The sequence below is a fragment of the Leiobunum rupestre genome, chromosome 6 (genome assembly GCF_980474605.1).
Source record: "Leiobunum rupestre chromosome 6, qqLeiRupe1.1.hap1, whole genome shotgun sequence".
NCBI classification, from domain to species: Eukaryota; Metazoa; Arthropoda; class Arachnida; order Opiliones; family Sclerosomatidae; genus Leiobunum; species Leiobunum rupestre.
The window spans coordinates 34180873-34201847 of NC_143389.1; the positions used below are offsets into that span (position 1 = coordinate 34180873).

General features: G+C 38.3%; 1 protein-coding gene across 3 annotated transcripts in view; it reads left to right on the forward strand.

The window, feature by feature from the left end:
• Positions 1–20975, forward strand: part of Nckx30C (solute carrier family 24 member Nckx30C) — an 87378-nt gene that overhangs the window by 34296 nt on the left and 32107 nt on the right. For all 3 annotated transcript variants that reach the window (XM_090179976.1, XM_090179977.1, XM_090179979.1), the window contains exons 2-4: positions 16549–17534; positions 18429–18806; positions 20286–20602. In XM_090179976.1, coding sequence (XP_090036102.1) covers positions 16790–17534; positions 18429–18806; positions 20286–20602 — 1440 coding nt within the window. In that variant the 5' untranslated portion in view covers positions 16549–16789. The remainder of the gene's footprint in view (positions 1–16548; positions 17535–18428; positions 18807–20285; positions 20603–20975) is intronic.

Consider the following 20975-nt stretch of genomic DNA (forward strand, 5'->3'; position numbering starts at 1 on the left):
GAGTAAATAACATCTGCTAATGAAACACTCTCCTCCCATCGTTCAACTATGATAAAAATCTCATTTCCATTAGATGCATTATCCAGTTTTCTACAAAATTTACATTAACGCGAAACTAAATTAAAAGAAAAGTAGTAATAGTACGCATCCTACCACGTATTATACCTGTATTACCATAAGTAAAGTAATAAGAGTACCCTTTTAAGTCACGTATACTCCTCGGTAGAGGCGCTTATCGGTTTGCGGTCACTCCACACGTAACTGTCAGTAATTATGTCGACTAACTGACACACTTTAAGAGGCACAGAATCTTTTGAATTTCACTAGTTTCTCGCGGTAGTCTTCTAAAATATGGCTGGAAATATTCCTGAATATGATTGATCGGATCAGGTATCACGAGATACGGACCTACCTGAAATTGGGTTTGAATTTTCCCAAAGATTCTTTGGCCCTTAGTCATCAAATTTATCTGACTTATACGTTTATATGTAACATAATCACTCATAAGCATGACATAAAGGTATTTTTAAAGAAACCTTGTTCGCGGGATATGACGTCAATTACGTCACTTCCATCTCCGTGAGGCGATCATTAACTATATAGATGGGAAATGGAAGTCTGTTTGATATCACGCAGAATTCATCGAACTTTTCTGGCTTTGAGATGGTGCCGCCTCGCGATGATGGGATTTGGTTTCCATAATAATCTTTTCATTAGCGCAAGGCTTCTAATAATTTTCCATTTAGGGTTCACTGATTGTATGTAAAAGAAGGTTTAGATAAAATTTTGTAGAATCAAACCAAAATTAAGCGGGAAATAAAATTTTTGAAAGGAATTTAATCTGAAGATCTGTAAAATCGATAACGGTGAGGAATCTAAAATCTGTTCACCTTCTGTCTGTTGGTTTACAATGAATACAGACTAGTTTCGGGTTTAAACTATCTGGTTTGCATTTGGATCCATATCAACTGATCTGATAATCTGAACGTAAATGCGGAAAATCTGATATCTGAATTTTCTCGGTTCAGATAACGCCACTGTTATCTGAGAATAGGTTGGAAGCGCTATAGTTTCAATTTTAAAACTTGCATATTTCAGACGATGCTCACGAAACCAATTTTATTTTAATGTTTATTTCACCTAAAAAGTTAACTAAACGGAGTCTAAGGCCACTTTTATAAGCATAAGGATATTAAGAAATGTTTTATTTATGTGGTCAGTGTTGAAACCGGCTATAGTATTAATAGTAGAACATTATAATTGGGATAATAGGACTTGTCATACGTTATTAAGTTACTTACGGTGTTAAGCAACTTCTTTTATATTTAAAAATCTAATAAAATATTAATTTTGCTGTATTATGATGTCATAACGTAGAAATGGAATAAGGGATAAACTAGATGTCACGGAAATTTGGGTACACACAATCCCACTAATCTATTAAATTTGTTTTGAATATTAAATTTAAATTTTAACGAATTTTCAATTTTACCTCGTATATTAACTTAATAAACGTACTATAATAACACAAAAGGAATTTTGTCGAAAATGAGCGTTTTTTTGACGACCCGGAATATAAAAAAAAACATTATTTAAAGAGTAATTTTAACTCAAAGAAAAACCCTTGACCACGCTTTATTAATCACCCTGTTCATTAATTATGATCAATATTTAAATCACCATGTGCATTATACCCTGTATATTAAAAACCTTTTCTCAATCACCATTTCGCTTAACATAACTAACCCACTAAGCATTAACAACCGAAGAATAATTTTCATTCAATTAAAAAACCATGGCCACTGTGCGGTGCCCTAAAAAGAACAGCGAAAGTACCCAACGCCAGGGCTGTGCAGAGATATTTCGGGCCCCGGAGAAAATTATGTCATCTAACTTAAATTTTCTAGGGGAGGGGGTGCCGATGGGCCCCTATTGTACCGGGCCCCGAGGATTTTGCCCCTCCTGTCCCCCCTCTGCACGGCCCTGTACAATGTCCTGTAGAAGACATTGGACAACGTTCGTAGAGGTTCCAAGGTCGAAGATAAAATATTTGGAGACAGATGGCACTTGTATTCTGAATCTGGAATTGCTAGGAAATTAAAATATCACCATAGTGCGTACGCGGGTAGTGGGGCTCCGCGAATTCGTTAGAACTCTCATTTAAAATTAAAATTTCATAATGAAACCGTAAAAGTTGTTCAGAAATGATCAGTACTACAAAAAAAAAATATAATATTCAACAAAGTCGGTCTTAATTTAAAAAAATCTACTTAAATTATAAAATGGGCAAATGACTAACTTGTGGGCCCCTAGTGCCAAAATGAATATTGGGCTATTGAGGATTGAAGATTCGGCCATGGCGGCGGTTACACGGTACGTGATCTTAGTACACACATCCCGCCGGGATTGTGGGTAGTTAGGGATTGTGTAAAAAGCGAAAAAGAAGTATTCAGTGTATGCTTTTGGTTCGCTTATCGATTAGTCGGACAACCCTATTTATCCAATATTGATTGCCGATTCAGTGTTATTATACGGAAAATTTATCTCCAATGTTTTTCCTTCCCGCCTCCACTTAGTCATGGTTCTGATAAATAATAGATTAAAGTAATAGCTGAAAAGTTAAATTAAACTAATTACAATTTTCAACATCGATAAAAAGATCATGTTTGTATGAGTGTTTGTTTGTTTGGATACTCCTTATACGTTCTTATACAGTCGAGGGGCTGATCACTCCGCGTAATCGGTGTACAGAGCCGTACCTTTCACTCTACTAATGGGATTACGCGTAATCTTTGAAGTCCCTGCCTTTGGCAGTGCTAATCTAAGCGTAGTCCGGCGTAATCGATGTACAGACTTTCTAAGAGTGGTTAGCCCCTCGCTTACAGTTTCGGCCCGAGTTCTACAAAATTTGGTTTGTGATTCCGTGGTGCCCTACACCCGGTTATAATAAGGTATTGTTTGGCGCCACCTAGGAGCAACAAACACAACACCCCACACAAGGAGAACGCAACCCGTAAAAATTTGTGGATTTTCTTGTGTACATTTTTTATTGGTTCTCCTTGTGTTTGTTGCTCCTAGGTGCCACAACAACACCCATAGTAGAATTGGAAGTAGTTGATCCCTGAACGTCAAACCCGTCGTAGAATCTAAAAAAGTTGGTACCACAATCCCACCCATACTATAATTGAAAATAGTTGCTCCCTCAACTTCAAACCCGTCCAAGAATCTGAAATAACTTGGTGCGACAACCCCAACCCATACTAGAATTGGAAAAAGTTGATCCCTCAACGACCAACCGGCCGTCGTAGAATCTGAAATAAGTTGGGGCCACAACCCCAACCCATACTAGAATTGGAAATAGTTGATGCCTCAACGTCAAACCCGTCGTAGAATCTGAAATAGTTGATGCCATAACCCTAAACCCATACTAGAATTTGAAAATGTTTATACATCAACGACAAACACATCGTAGTATCTCAAATAGTTGATCTCTACACAGGGTTGCCACACGTCAGGGAAAACAGGGAAATCAGGAATAAGTCAGGAAATTTAAAAATGGGCCGAAAAATCCAGGGAAAGGTCAGAAAATTTTAAAAATTTGTAAAAAGTCAGGGAATTTAGTTTAATTTTGACACCATTTTTTAAGGTAATTTTATTCTAGATCTATGGCAAATTCTGTTATTATTATTTAGATCCTTGAAAGAATTTTTAACGTTGAAATAACTTTTGTACTAAAGTATAAGTATAAACTATCTACTTTTGGCCTTAAAAAGTCGGGGGAGATAACTTAAAATGGTCAAGGAAAACAGGGAATAGTCAGGGAATTTGAATCTGCGAATATTGTGGCAACCCTGCCTACACCTCCAACCCCTCCTAGAATCGCAAATTCTCCAAAGATGAAATACGAATAAATACATTTTGCCCAAACTTCATATTCGTCGAAATTAAAATGTGAGGAGGAGATAACCGGGAGTTTAGCAAAGCTCTCCTCCCGAATGGATCCGCGCTGTTGTTCCGCAATTTATCACAGTCTTCCCATAATGAAAGCGAACCAAGCCACGCTTTCCGAGATTAGAACGCGACATTATTATGATCAATAGTCGGCCAGCGTTGGTGCAAGGGGGGGAGGAGAGCGATAACGGGCCCCGGCGCAGCGACTACTAGGGTAATTGAAGGAAGGCCGCTGCGCGTCAAACGAAATCCTCGTGAACCGAACTTCGGATTAGAGCGAAACCGCAATCCGAGAGGCTGCGGAATTACAGCGCGGATGGAGAGAGAGGCCTTAAACTTCCCACGCGACACCGAAAATAAGGCCCCCGGGAAGCGGGCACCGGGTACAAAAAATATGACGGAGAATATAAAGTATAACCCAAAAAAGTCATCCCTTCCGCAAAACGAGCTATTTCTCATATAAGAACTCTTTTTACGACCGAATTACGGATGGTAGCCTGGTAGGGACAGAAACCAGAAGATAAGCGAACGGGGGAGATGGGGGGGGTGCCGACTAAGGACCCCCCTCCGTTAATCGATTGGCGAAAACTCTGAAATATAAGCCGGTAATATTAGGCGAGGATCCGAAATGAGGCCACGGAACGGCAGGCCGCGTTATACATTCTTTGATTTTGAAGACTCGTCTTCTGGCCAATCAGCCGTTCGCAATTTCCTATACCGTTACGGCTGGCTTTTTTATTCTATTTTTTTTTGCGGTTTTATTTTAATTCTTTTTTACGGTTATGGTAGTTGGGCGTCGTCCCTGAATGGTCGTTAGAACCGATATTTCCGCGCCTGGAAATTATTCCAACAAACAAGCTCCGGTTTAACCTAAATCGTACGGACACGGAGGGGTGGGACAAAAGTTGGAATTATTGTTCCGAAACTACACCAATACCGAATTTTGACAATTCATTTCCGGAAGAAAAAAATGGAGCTCGAAATTTGTCGTAAACTCTGGGTGAAATTATTAACCGAATTTTAAAGGAAAGTGACACGTATATTTGGAACAAAAATAACGAAAATATTCTCTGAAAAATGGCGTCTTATCTGCGATACAGGATTTCATGAATTTTTCATCTGTATTAATAAATATTTACACCCTAAAATAGGATCAATTATCAGACTCGATATTTTACCAATTACCTGACTCGATATTTTACCAATTACCTGACTCGATATTTTACAATTATCAAACTCGATATTTTACAATTATCAAACTCGATATTTTACCAATTACCTGACTCGATATTTTACCAATTACCTGACTCGATATTTTACCAATTACCTGACTCGATATTTTACAATTATAAAAATCGATATTTTACAATTATCAAAATCGATATTTTACCAATTACCTGACTCGATATTTTACAATTATAAAACTCGATATTTTACAATTATCAAACTCGATATTTTACCAATTATCAGACTCGATATTTTACAATTATTAGCCCAAATTTTTACAATTATTAGACTAAAATTTTTACAATTATTAGACTAAAATTTTACAATTATTAGACTAAATTTTTACAATTATTAGACTAAAATTTTACAATTATTAGACTAAATTTTTACAATTATTAGACTAAAATTTTACAATTATTAGACTAAATTTTTACAATTATTAGACTAAAATTTTACAATTATTAGACTAAATTTTTACAATTATTAGACTAAAATTTTACAATTATTAGACTAAATTTTTACAATTATTAGACTAAAATTTTACAATTATTAGACTAAATTTTTACAATTATTAGACCCCACGCGGCCCGGCTCGGTTAAAATTTTAAAAATTTTGAACTCGACCCGAACAGGCCCGATAAAATTAAAACCCGGCCCGACCCGAAAAACGTTTTATGTTTATAGTATACGCTTGCACCTAGGAGCAACAAACACAAGGAGAACGCAGCTAGCCTTTAAACATGCTAACGCAGTGTAGTGTACAAATTTCATTGGACGAGCCTTTACGCTGAACGTTTTACGGGCAGGGGGGAAGACAATTTCTGAATTTTCCCCATCCGACGGCAGCTGGCGATAAAGCGTCTTCGTCTACCCAATGAAAAATGTACGCTTTCAACGAAGTCGAAATTCATAATTTAAAAAATAACAAAATAAAGCCAATTTCGGTATATTTACTAATTTCTGGAGTGGGAGTTAAAAATTAAGATTTTTATTATCAAGACATTGGTACCCCCAAAACATTTGAGCTCCCCCGAGTTTTGGCGGCTGGTTACGGGCCTGATTCGCTTTCTGTATGTAGAGATTTGCTGTTGCCAATAAAATAGAAACTTGAAGGCCCGATCACTAATATATAAGCTCGACCCGACCTGGTCAGTTTTATGTAAAAATCCCGATCCGACCCGCCAAAAACTTCGATATCGATAATCAGAGCGAGCTCTGATCGGATCGGTGGGGTAAGCCCGCTTTTAGCGGGCCCAAGACTCGTGTCTAGCCAAAGTTGAGAATTTTCTATGCATAGATCTGGCAGCGTTTTTCAACAGTGGGGCAAGACGGTCAGAGAGGCAGTGGCGTAGATAAGGCCCCCGCAGACCCCGCAGTGCGGGGGGGCCCCGGAGCTTTAGGGGCCCCCTAATTTCATATCAAAGTATATACTAGATACCGGATAAAATTCCGAATATTGTTTTGCGGGGGGGCCTCGCGGGTCTTAGCTACGCCACTACAGAGAGGGGTTTATTTAAGCGCCTATTATCAAACTCAAATTCATTAAATTAAAGACGCGAAAATTGTACAATTATCAGGCTAGAAAAATTTACAATTATCAGACTCTAAAAATTATTAGGCTCGAAAATTGTACAATTATCGGGCTAGGAAAATGTACAGTTATCAAGCTCGAAAATATTTTAAATTATCCAACTCAAAAATGTTTACAATTATCAGAGCAACCATTTTTATAGCAATTCAAAACTACATCATTAAATTGAGCAAAGCCATATCGTGTTGAAAATGTCAAGCTAATTCCCTGGCCGCACGTGCGATAAAAGAACGCGTATACGGAAACAAATGTACATAGGGCGAATATTCATCAACTGTTCGAGCAGAGTTACTATTAATATTGTCTGACTATCGCCAGCGAGCAAACACACTCAGCGAGACTGGGCTAATCTGGACAAGCACCGTTGTTGCCTTTGATCCGAAACGGGGCGGCACGAACAAAAGAAATTAGCCTTTCTCTGGTCTATAAATAGGATTTACTCTGTCCCGCTTCGCTCAAAATCCTTTCTCCTTCGGCCTCTGCTTCAGCGCCGATAGACACCCTTCGAATCAATAGACGCCGGTGTGTTTCATCCCAGCGCCGCGACTAATCTGGAAGGCAAACCGCGATCGCAGTTTCCTCGCACCCCGTTAAAGGGAACTCGACGGTCCCGACCTAACAGACCATAATGGGTTCCGCATCTCGCCTAGGACAAATCACCTATTAACGGTTGAATTTCAGCTATTAACGACCGATAAATGCACATATTAACGACCGATAAATTCACATATTAACGATCGATACATTAACATATTAACGACAAATATATTTAGCAATTAGCGCCCAATGAATTCAGCTGTTAAGAATCGATATATTGAGCTATTAACGACCAAAACTTAGCTATTAACGACCAATAAATCCAGTTAATAACGACCGACAAATCCAGCTATTAACGACCAATAAATCCAGCTAATAACGACCGACAAATCCAGCTATTAACGACCGATAAATTCAGTCACTAACGACAAATTAATTTAGCAATTAGCACCCAATGATTTCAGCTGTTAAGGTTCGATATATTCAGCTATTAACGACCAAAACTTAGCTATTAACGACCAATAAATCCAGCTATTAACGACCGACAAATTCAGTCACTAACGACCAATTAATTTAGCAATTAGCACCCAATGAATTCAGCTATTAGAGTCGATATATTCAGCTATTAACAACCGAAACTTACCTATTAATGACTCAGCTATTAACGACCAATAAATTTTGTTATTATAATTAGGGAGCGATATATTCAATTATTCACGATTGATAGATTCAGCTATTAGGGAACAATAAAATTAGCAATTAGCGAACGATAAAGTCAGCTATTAGGGACTGATATATTAAATTAACAACGATTGATAAATTCAGCTATTAGAGAACATTAAACTTAGCTATTTGCGACCGATAAAGTCAGCTATTAGGGACTGATATATTAAATTATCAACGATTGATAAATTCAGCTATTAGAGAACATTAAACTTAGCTATTTGCGACCGATAAAGTCAGCTATTAGGGACTGATATATTAAATTATCAACGATTGATAAATTCAGTTATTAGAGAACATTAAACTTAGCTATTTGCGACCGATAAAGTCAGCTATTAGGGACTGATATATTAAATTATCAACGATTGATAAATTCAGCTATTAGGGAACATTAAACTTAGCTATTTGCGACCGATAAAGTCAGCTATTAGGGACCGATATATTCAGCTAATGTGTCATCTGTTGCCAGTTTGTATAAGCTTTAAATAAATATTTAGTTGAAATATTAATTATTTGACGAATAATTACGAATACATAAAAGCACGTTAAAATGTACATTATCGGAAGTATGATAACGCCACGAAAATGTATTCGCTGCCTTAAGGTGACGAACATTTGTAGTGTGCCGCTACGAGTCCCATTGGATGTACGTAGTCTGAGTGCCTCGTACTATCGCCAAAACTAGGCCTTTAATTTTCTACGTGGTAATATATGATCTCGAGCCAAAGCCGTCTGAAGTCCCACGAGAGCTGACACAATTACGAGCTAGCGATTGAGAAAAAGCAGACGCTTTTCAGTTGTCGTCGTTCTTCTCAATACAGAGGAGAGAGAGACAAGTTACTTTGGGCAAAGTATAGTCCGGCGCTTAAGTCGTGAAACCTAACATTTTAAGATAGAAGCGCAGTAATAATACTTAAGTGGTAATTTAATTAATTTAATATTAACTTTATTATAAAATTACGCTTCCAACCTCACTAGATAGAGGTATCTCTCTATAAATATTGTGGTAGTTTTCAGATATCGTAGGGCCGCTCTACCTTTGGCAATGATGTAAACCAAAACCAAATTTATGATATATGTCCCTTTCTCAGAGTATAATTGCGGTGGCATCTACGATGCGTCGGTCTAAAAACAGCGGGCGATGAAATTTTCCGGTTTGACGCCAACGAGAAAACATTTCGGTCGATTGTTAAATAACATTACGACCGCGAAGTAAAGTTTCGTAAAAACGATCGCAGCGAGCGGATCCCGAGACCAGTCGAGTTAAAACGGTTTTCCTTTTTATCTCTCTTTCTCTCTGGTCGACTCCGTTACGCCCTCTAGTTTCAACGGAGGGAAATGGAAGAGGGCTATCTCGCCAACAGGAGTGCTAATTCACTGAAAACCCTTTTTGAAGACAGAGCCTCCGGGGAAAAATACAAATGTTACGGACCAATGCTCTCAGTATCCTCCCCGCGGAAGGCCAGAGAATTTTGAAAGCCGTGTCCGGAAGAGGTCGCTGCTAGTTGAAAGACGGCTGGAAGGGAGGGATTCGCTGGCTCTCTCGACGGAGTCCTACACGACCTATTTTGCTCCGCTAACTACATCAGAAAATTCTTTCCTCGAGTCGCTCGAGCAGAGGATTCCTCTGAAATGAGCCGAGTGTAGAGAGGAGCTCTCTTTCTTCGATCGACACTTGTTTTATAACTGACGTTGCCAAAATGAAGACTAAACTCGGAAAATGTTTAACTAAGAATTCGGATATAATTGATTGGGCATATTTTACCGGAGCAAAATACTAGTTCGATTATTAGGACACCCTTAAACAATTGAACTGCTTTAGCCGTTGTTCTCGAAACGTATCGCCCAATAAATTATATTTCTATATATTATACTTCAACAACTCTGAAATAATTTAATCCTTATTTTAACTGAAATATCGCTCAATAAATTATATTTCTATATATTATACTTCAACAACTCTGAAATAATTTAATCCTTATTTTAACTGAAATGATTATTAAATTATTTAATTCTTATATAAATTATTTAATTTAAACTATTATTAAATTATTTAATTCTTATATAAATTATTTAATTTAAACTATTATTAAATTATTTAATTTAAACTATTATTAAATTATTTAATTTAAACTATTATTAAATTATTTAATTTAAACTATTGTTAAATTATTTAATTTAAACTATTATTAAATTATTTAATTTAAACTATTATTAAATTATTTAATTTAAACTATTATTAAATTATTTAATTTAAACTATTATTAAATTATTTAATTTAAACTATTATTAAATTATTTAATCTTGATATAAATTATTTAATTTAAAGTATTATTAAATGATTTAATCCTGATATAAATTATTTAACGTAAACTATTATTGAATAATTTAATACTGATATAGGTTATTTAATTTAAACTACTATTAAATGATTTAATCCTGATATAAATTATTTAATTTAAACGATTATTAAATTATTTAATCCTGATATAAATGTGATTAATTTTGAATCGTATAATTGGAAAAACTAAATCAAATGAGAAGCTCCGAAATTTTGGATTTAAAAATAAATTTATACTGTGAATTTAAACCATTTATGTGTCATTATTCAATTGCAGGATAATTAGGTTTTAGAAATATTTAAATATCGCAAGTTCCCCATAAAAAAGCTTCTTCAAAAACTGAAGCGCTATAGGGTTTCAAAACTTGCTATACTAAACCGAGCGCCGTGTTGTTTACGAAAAGTTGAAAATGATATTTGTAGCGTAAATAAAACCCTAAAGACGAGCGAGAAACAATTCTCACCATCAAAACAACCTATCGTAAAACCTACCTCGAAGAACTTAAAATATCGAGAATATCCGGCCTCAATTCGAATCCACTAGAAAGGCAAGAAGAAAATATTCGCCCCAAAATGTCATTTGGTTTCTGGCAAGGGAAGACAATAACAGAAAGAGTAGCTTAAAACCATTGTTCCGCTACGCCAGAAAACCCCCGAAAAACCCGTAAAAAGAAATAATGACCATCCAAAAGCCGTTATTCAAACCCTGACAGCTCACATGACAGACTGAATCCAAAGCCCTAAGAATGTATTCGGGTGAACGGAGAATGCGCGGGAAACCCCCTGTTCGCCTCGTGATTCCCGGAAGAAAAACCACGCCCCTCAGCATTTCCTCGAGTAAGGGGGAAAGAAGATTGCGGGATCTCAGTCCGTGTAGGTGGAGAATATCTTCCGGGAATCGTGAAAACCGGGGTTATAGCCGCGGCTTTATGGCTTGCGAGGCAAATATGGAAAGTTCTAAAAACGCAAGGCCATATTGTAACAGTTCATAATATAATCCTTTACTACAAAGACTTGCACATAGTACTTTACTACAAAGACTTGGACATAGTACTTTACTACAAAGACTTGGACATAGGATTAATATTGGATATAATCAAATCTGTAAAGGATAAAATTTTGATCCAAAATAGTTTTAATCTAGAAAGATTTAGCAAATTCAGAATAACGATTTTTTGATCCTTTGCGAGATGTTAACATTTTTATCCATAATATTGTAATTCAATAAAATTTTATGTAGTTTTGTACAAGATTTAATACAATTTTTTTTGCAATAATTATTTTATTTTGTATTTTATCCCCATTTAATCTGTTCAATTGTGATCTTATCTGGATAAAATTTTGATAAAACATACTAGAAACTAATCCAACTAAAAATGTTGCCTTACGTATTCTCCGCTAACCCGAATGAATTCTCGGTGCGACCTGTCTTATAAGCTGCCTTAAAAGAATATCTCGGAACAAGAAGACTCGAAAAAGAAGCGGCCGTGTGCCGATCAGACCACAAAAGCGCGCTAAGCAGAGTAAAGCGAAAAGGGTGTCAATATTATATAAGCCTTTGTCGTTTCTGGTTCATAATAAGCAGCGGACGCGATATGCGTACCTTGACCAACTTGAAGAACGAAATTTCTTTCGGAAGAAATAACTACCCTGCCGAGTGCAGCGTGGGAAAGAAATAATTATCGCGTGCTCGAAGTAATTAGAATGGCGTGAGAAGGAATTGCTGCCCACGGGGGGGGGGGGGCGGTCGAAAAAAGACCCATAACGACGCCAGCCGGACATTCGGAGTAAAAAAGGTCGGGGAAATAAAGCGGTCATTCTCACGGATCGATTCGCGGAAAGAGAGAAGTAAAGAATGGATTATAATAGGCACGTCGAAACATTGAAGATTTACGGTTTCGATTCAATGGCAATCCAATTACTGGCAACTAAATTACTGTTGTTCGGAAGGGGGGGGGGGCAGCGGCGAAATGAGGAATGTCCCTTCTCTTACCAAGAACTTATTTAGGTTTATGAAAATGGGGCAGTCTACTTTCCAGGTCTGCTAGCTTGATCTACTACCCAAGCTTTCTCTTAAACGGAAACCCTCCATTCGGCTCAATTGTATAGTGCCATAGTATAGCTACACAGAAAGCTCGCTTTTATACTTTCAACTAGTATAACTATAGTTGTGGAAAATTCTATTTAAAAATTTGTGCAATTTTTTAACTAAAAACTAAATTTACCGATTTGTTTTATTTAATTACTCATAAATAGGTGGTAGATTTAAATTAGGGTGGCAGTTAAATATTTAAAAGCAAACAAATTCACTAAGTACTCCTAGTTACTTTTTTAAAGGCCATTTCAATTGCGTCCACGAAGACAAGCTAGTTGCTTGTTTCTCTTTGTGGGCAGAATGACAACCAGATTACGGTAATGGCGATAAAAAAGACTAAAAACGGGTTTTTGATGTCAGATTTCAAAATAATTACCTTTAGAAACCAAGCGATTGTTTATAATAGTAAATTTTATATTCCGACTAAATAATTATAGTTTCGACGAAGTAAGCGTTATCTTTATCTTTTTAGAAGCGTTTTAATTTTCCAGTCTTTGGTCTCAAGCAAAAATTAGATGGAGAAGGAGATTCCTTACCTGGAAGATACACACAAGGCCAACTTCGTTTGCGACGAACTTGTTAACTACTTAATCAGGTCGACTATTTTTTAGGTGTCAACGAATTTAATAGGGCCTTTAATCGACTGTAGGGTTTCCAACCAATTGCCGCTTCCATTGGACTACCGAGGCCAAGGATGTTAAATTTTTGGAAGAAATCTATTGCATTAATGACTGCTCTAAATAACTATCTTCAACTTTGCAAAAAACTAACTCGTCTCGAGTCGTCTGATGGGTCTAAATTCTTCAGTCTGTTGTTATATAAATTGGGTTGACTAATGCAATCAAAATAATTCTCCTCACGAATAATTCGTCAGACGTTAGAAAATCACATTTAATCCCGTTAAATAAAATGAAATTCTTGGCGTGGAATGGCGATTGTATATAACATAAACCCTTTTTCGAATTACTTGGAAACAGGAAGTCACCAATTAAATTAATGGTCAAAGGACACACGACCGTCGAAAACCTATCCCGGAGTTTGATAGATAATACCTCTCTGTCTCTTTCTCTCTGTGCAGCTGATCTATATCCCGGCCGGGCCCCCAAAATGGAACGTTAGTAAAGAACGAAAAACCGTTAGGGGCAAAAAAAAGTAATTGAGTACGACTGTACAAATCGCAAACATTATACTAGTACCCCCGGCACGACTTTGTGGGAACTGTCCGGTTGATCCGCCTCCCACCATTTTATAAAGAATAGTTCACCCCCTTCAATTTATTATTACTATCCGAGTACGCGAGAACAATCTTTTGGTTAGCTAAGACTCGGGTTTCTAAAATATGGAACACTAGAAAATTTGGTTTCCTTATAGCAGATGTTCATAATATACATCTTACTGTTTCTTACATGACTTAGTCTAGCGTGCAAATTTGAATTAATTGGAATAAAGACACAACCAGTTTGAATCCATTTCTTTTTTAATCAAATAATTTAGATATAATTTGAATTTCATACCTTGTAATTGGATCAAATACCACACATTTTGGATTGACATTTTCGATCAAAGTTGAATTTGGATCTACCCAGTTTTGGATATAATTTTAAAAACAAATTTGATCCACAATTTTCGTAAGCACACCTAAGCCTTTTTGAGGGAACATTTATTTGATGAGTGAGGGTTCCATCATTTTACGCGTCACCCCCCCATTAATATTTTTTTCCGAAACGTCTTTTGAAAAATCAGCGGGATCCTGCGAAGGATAATGTTTTAAATGAATAACATTAGTAGTATAGGGAGATTTATACTTCTCTCTTAAGAGATACGTTATATACTTCTGGTTTTACTTTTCTAACTCACGGACGATGGAAAGCGTTCTAGGCAATTAATAAGAGTGACGTTAAATTAATTTTGTAGCCCACAGCGTGAAGGTTCCGCCGTTTCCCGTGGCCCCAAAGAGAAAGTGCCGGTATTTTATTATTATTATACGCAAGCACCTTCGCTATATCTCCCCAGAGGGCAACGTGAGCGTGATAGGAAAGCCTATCTAGACGGGGTAAGGTTAATTAAATTTAGAAGAAGACGCGGAACCGGCTTAAATAATAGGACAGGAGCTATTTCTCCAAAAAAATAATCATTATTACTTCCGTGGCATCGCGTTTAACTCGAGATGTTGTACATGTACCTAAGGAATCGGGTTCCTCCGCTACGAGGAGTAACCATAGTAACGGTGCACAGTGGATTTTAAAAAAACGTACCTCTGGAAGAGATAACGTTTATACCGAGTAATGACGAGATTTTATTGGCCATCACAAGTCTATAATACACCTTAAAAAATTGATTTGAAATAATTCAACTGGTCACGTGGTTGTTACTTGTTAGGAATGGATAAACCTAAACTCACGTTTTTAAATAGCCTTAGTCGATAATTCAAAATAACGGTAAAAAAATGCCGCCGATCAGTTTAGTAAAATATTTTCGGTGGCGTAATCGGCGGCCATTTTCGGTATGGAGATACAGGCCGGAAGGCAGGCAAGGCTGCCAGATTTCGATAGACCGAAAACGGCCAACTCTCTCAAATGTTTTCGTTTTCAAAACGAAAATTTTGCGGCGTAGCTATCGACTAAGACTATTCGAAGAGATTTAATAAACGTGCGACGGATATCATCGCGTGTCAAGCGTTTTTCGTTTAAAATTCGTAGCCTTTAAAGGTTTCCACGTTAATCATTTATTTCTTCTTTTATTATGTTCCATAAGTGTGTCAGTTAGTCGGAATATTACTGACAGCTATGTGAGCTTGGGACGTAGAATTGCCGTCATACCCAAAATGATAAGCGCCTCTAGCGATAAAAATACGTGACTCGAAATAAGTTATATCGCGCCGTTCCTATGCCTCGGCAAAGGTACAGAGCTCGTATAGAGTGTTGTCGTCTGATACGATTTTGAAAACTTGTAACGTCACAGCTGTAGTGTCAATAGTGGCCGCCATGACAGTTACCGTTTTTTATCAATAGGCAAATTACAATGGCGACGTCGCAGGGTTTCAGGCGAAATGACTTACAAAGTGCACTAAAAATGAGTCGTCATGACAATAAGTAATAATTTGACACGCGGAAATTACGGAATTGACACACTTACGCAAAGTAATTACAAACTTACGGTAAAGCTGGATAAATGTTTAGCATCACAAGCCAGTTTCACTGGCATCTTAAAAACTAATGCCCAAGGAGTTTTTGCTACTACAGTGGCATAAACAAGGGCAGGGTTTGCGTGTTCAACCTCCCCTTGGGCGTAGCTTTGACTGTACTAAATTTTCACCAACCCTTGGCCCCCACTTTGAACTTTTATCACATGTTTATAATATAATAGCTCCCTATAAATTAGAATCGTACATAGGCTCTGCGTTAACAGCGATTTATCCCAAGACGTCGAAGTTGCGATGTGCCGTCATCTGTAGGCGAAAAATCGAAATATGAGCTTGCCTGTGAAATCCGGTTTCGTTTGAACGACGGGAAGGAAGCTCGTTAAGTCTAACGCGAGTGGTCACGTTAGGCTTAACTACGCTATATACTACGAATATTTAACGACAATACCTGTTCATATTGAAATGAATATTATATTATTCCAAAATGTTGACAAATTAGTTGTTTCGTTTAAATTTCTCCCAAATCGGATTTCGCAAGCCAACAAACCCATCGCCGCCCATGTAAAAATTTAAAACAAAGGTCGTTAGGCTAGCTCCGCTCTACGTGTTAACTTTGCGCGCTTCTGTTCGTCTCGTATCCATGGAGATAGCCGTTTACGCTACCGACGGAAGTTGAAGAAGCTAAAAAGATAGGACAAAAAGTCGCCGCAGGGAGTGTCGTATACCGGTTCTGATTTTTTATTGGATAAATCGCTCTTAACGTTAGACCTATGTCGGATTCTAACTTATAGGGATATAGTATATTATAAACATATGCTTTAAGTCAAGATGAATTTTTGGCACTGCGTATGAAGGGGAACTAAAACTTACCCGACAAATATGAAAATCTTATGGTTCCACGTTCTGACATAGTTTTTTTTCTTTCTTTTATTTTATCATAGAAAGAAGAAGGAAAGCGAATGAGGACATTCTGACAGACCTGAAGAAGACCTTCTCCGGAGTAGCCACACTACAGATCCAAGCGCAATCTCAATGTTACGATTTAATCATTTAAAAAAGTTGTCCTTCTCGTCAGTAAGATGACGGTAAGACCTCTGGTTCTTCCAAACCCCTCATACACCGAAAAATAATCATCGCCGTTGTACCATACGTATAAATATCGTCGAAAGTTTAACCGTCAAAATGGAGAGGAGGAACTTATTAATACTACCGCAGCAGTCACAGCGGCAACGGTTCGCCAAATTGAGCCAAGAATTGGAAGCGGCGGAAGTTAGGGGCGGTCCGCCACCGACCTACGAAGAGACTTTGCGGACGCTGATGCAACGAGACCCCCAAGCCTACTACACCACCAACTCCTTCTCAGTCGCTTCCGCTCCTAGTTGTCACGACGGAGGGAAGAACTACGCCAAAACGACCTCCCCGTACAGCCATCACCACCGCCAACACACGTGCCAGTGTTGGTGTCGACACGCCAGTCGCCGTCGCCACTCGGGACCCCGAGACATCTCCTACTTCCCAATGGACGGCGACAACCTCCTGGAACGCTGGTTCACGCTGGCTTCGAGGCGCTTCGAAAGCCTGAAACGATTCGCCAAAGAGTCCCTCTTCAGGCCACCATCGCGATCCTACTCTAGTTCACCCTCCCCCTCGTCTTGTAACCATCAATTACCGCCGCCGGAATTGCTCCGGAAAAGGCCCCCGCGCAAGAAAAGGTGGCGCAATCCCATCGCCGTTTTCGTCGTCGGCATCCTTTTAGTCCTCTTCTACGCGATTCTGAACTGGTTCAGCCTGCTGGGCGGCTGCCCGCGCTTCCCCCCTTCCGCGGATCCTCCCTCTTCTACTCCTCACCTCCAGGACACCCACTCGCTACGGACGCCACCACTACACCACACCTTAGAAGACTACTTCCGCCTTCAGTCCGCTTCCGGTAATGCTCCCCAAAGATAGCTACCAGCGCATTTCAGTTAGAAACTAAAGTCTGGTTTTAATCAAGGCAAAACTCCTGAGACGGCGAGCGTCGACGCAAACACTGAGAAAATTTAAAGAATCGTATTGTAATACGATTTTAAAGCGTCACCGTGATGTCAGCGGGTGAATGGGGCTGACAAAATAGGGGTCGACACGGGGTCTCTTTTCGCGAGGGAATCAGCCTTATGACGTCAGAGAGAGAGAAAGCATGCCCTAAATCAAGACAATCTGTGTCATAACGCCTCTTCACCTACGAAAAAACACTAGTGTCAACCCCTTTTTGTTAGCCCCATTCTCCCACTGCCAACCAAGTGGTGTTTTCAAATTGTTTCACATCACGACTCCATGACGCAAAAAAGGTTTTGATCGAGCCTAACGGAGATATGTAAGGTCGGCGCTCACCGCGATGGTGTATTGGCCTCAGTATAAATCATCCTTAAACGGAGTATAAAGATGTTCGATGGTGGATAAACGAATTTCGCGATTTTGTGAGGTCTGTTGATTAACATTTAGAGTGAAAGGTGATATCACCTAATGCCAAATTCGAACGCGGGCGGTCCTCCTAGCTTAATGGAAAATGATTCGTTGAAAGAACATTCTCCTAAACGACTCACGGAGTGTGAAATGGAGATTCGAAATTAAATTACTTTCCCCGCAATTATTATCAACCAATTTTGAAAACACGGTATACTCCCTTTAAAGAAATGAATTGAGAAATGTGCTAGTAGTTTTTGGTTTATATGGACCTTATTTTTAATTAAAAGCAAATGGGTGGTGTCAGCCAAAAGCCTCAGACACCCAAAAGAACAAGATTAATGTATATATATAAAATTGTATTTATTTTTCGGTATAGGAGCGGACTTTTCCTCCTTAGACCACTATCTCCAACAGCGGCAAGTTTTCCGGAGGTTATTGGCCACCGTCGAAGTTCCCAAAAACGACACAAACGAGACGGAAAAGACAAGTGGCCAATTCCCAACGGATTTCTTCACGCATGAGCAACTGCGCCATGGCGCCGTCGTTTTCCACGTTCTGGGCATGGTCTACATGTTCGTCGCCTTAGCAATCGTTTGCGACGAATTCTTCGTGCCCTCCTTGGACGTCATCGCCGAAATCACCGGCATCTCCGAGGACGTGGCCGGCGCCACTTTCATGGCCGCCGGAGGGTCAGCACCGGAGTTATTTACATCGGTCATCGGAGTTTTTATATCGAACGACGACGTGGGCATCGGTAAGCAACAGGAAACTTTAAGCAGACGGCACGTGTCATTCGTTTCGAGACTACTCCTTGTCAAAACTACAAATGGAGTAATTACTCGTTGTCCAAACTACTAATGGAATAATTACTCGTTGTCAAAACTACTAATGGAATAAATACTCTTGGTCAAAATTACTAATGGAATAAATACTCGTTGACAAAACTACCAATGAAAAAAATACTCGTTGTTAAAACTACCAATGGAATAAATAGTCGTTGTCAAGACTATCAATAGAATAAATACTCGTTGTTAAGACTACCAATGGAATAGTTAGGTGCCGTCTGCTTAGAGGACATCTATAGTTAGTTGCAGGCTAAGAAAGACAAAATATATAGTACAATCGGCGGAAGGATACCTCAGATCGTTTCCGGTCATTCCACCGCGCGAAATTTGAATTTGGCCATTTTACGGTCAAATTCGAATTTTGCTCTTTTCGTCGTCTTTTAGCCCCATCTAGAGACCAAAATTGGAATCTTTATTTTTAAATTTCATAATTGTGGCGGCGAGCAAATTTAAAAGATAAGGCATTCCTATCATTCTTAAATTTAAAATAGTATGTATAATTATTTAATTTATTTTTACGTCTTACCAGTTAAATCGGCAGTTTCTTTTAAAATAGTTACCACGCTTTCTGGGGGGTAACGTTGTCTTAATGAGCTATAGACGTTTAAAATTATGTTTTCCTCTTTACCTGTTAACAATTAACCTTTATCATGCTATTTATAGTAACCTCTTGGGCTATTTAAAATATTTAGAGCTTCCATTATCGAACCTTCTTTAGCAAAATAATTCGGCTGTATTCAGTAATTAAACTCATGACAACATAAAATTAAAAAATAGATTCCAATTTCGGTTCCTAGATGGCGCGAAAATACGATGAAAGTCACGAAATTTGAAATTGACCGTAAAGTGGCCAAATTCAAATTTCGCGCGGTCGACTGGCCGGAAATGGTCTGAGGTATCCTTGCGCCGACTGTACTAAATATTTTGTCTTTATTAGCCTGCAACTGACTATAGCTCGGTCACGCCACGATCGTTTTTCAGTTTACATCGCCATTGTGTCCAATTCGCCAATTCCTAAACAAACATTTTGAGCGAAGCTATTAAGAGGTTCAATTTTAATGCTTTATTTATACTAGATGGCGAGCATTTAAAAGCGCTGCTTTACAAACAAAAGGTAAACAATAATTCGGAATTAAAAATAAATTAAAAATTAAAAATCTTTGCTGTTTTTGTATGATTTAAATACTTGAGCTACGTTTCAAACTGTTGGCGCCATCTCGTAAGACTTGGGTTATTTAAAAAGTTGATTCTAATGCATTAAAATAGAACCTCTAATGGACTTCCTGTAAAAGTTAATCCTGTAAGCAATTTGTGATTTGGTCTATCGATGTACATATTTCTTGGAAGGAGTTGGCCCAACTCGCTAATTGTTTTTTTTTTGTCCTTAGGGACTATTGTCGGTTCGGCCGTGTTCAACATCCTGTTTGTAATTTCAATGTGCGCCATCTTCAGCAAGACCGTCCTGGAGCTGACTTGGTGGCCACTGTTCCGCGACGTCTCCTTCTACTCCGTCTCGTTGATCACACTGATCCTCTGCTTTTCGGACAGTACCATTTTCTGGTACGAAGCCCTGACGCTCCTGTTCTGCTACGCCGCCTACGTCACCTTTATGAAATTCAACGAAAGAATCGAAAAACTTGTCAAGAAACTCATCAACCGAAACAAAGTCACGCGGGTCGGAAGCACCGACCAACTCATGCCGCACGTGAGTCCTCGATAGAACCGTAGAAAATATAGAAAAGGAATAGCAACTTGGTCGATTTATCAGCACTAGGTAGCTAAGGCTTATTAACTTTCGGTAATGTTAGGACTGCGAAAAATATAAAAATTCCACTCCGTAGGGATTTCTATAAATTTATAAATAGTATTTTCCCACAGTAATAGTTTTAGAAAAATCTCTCAATCAGTGGGAACATGAGCAGGCTTAGTGAGATAAATACTTATCTCGTAAGAGATATCTTGGAGACTATTCTCTAATTTATCTCGATCTCACTCTCGATGTCGACTCGAAGTCGATCTCGAAGGCGATCACTTCGATCGAGAAGTCATTTCTCGATAAACGCTATTCTATACTTCAT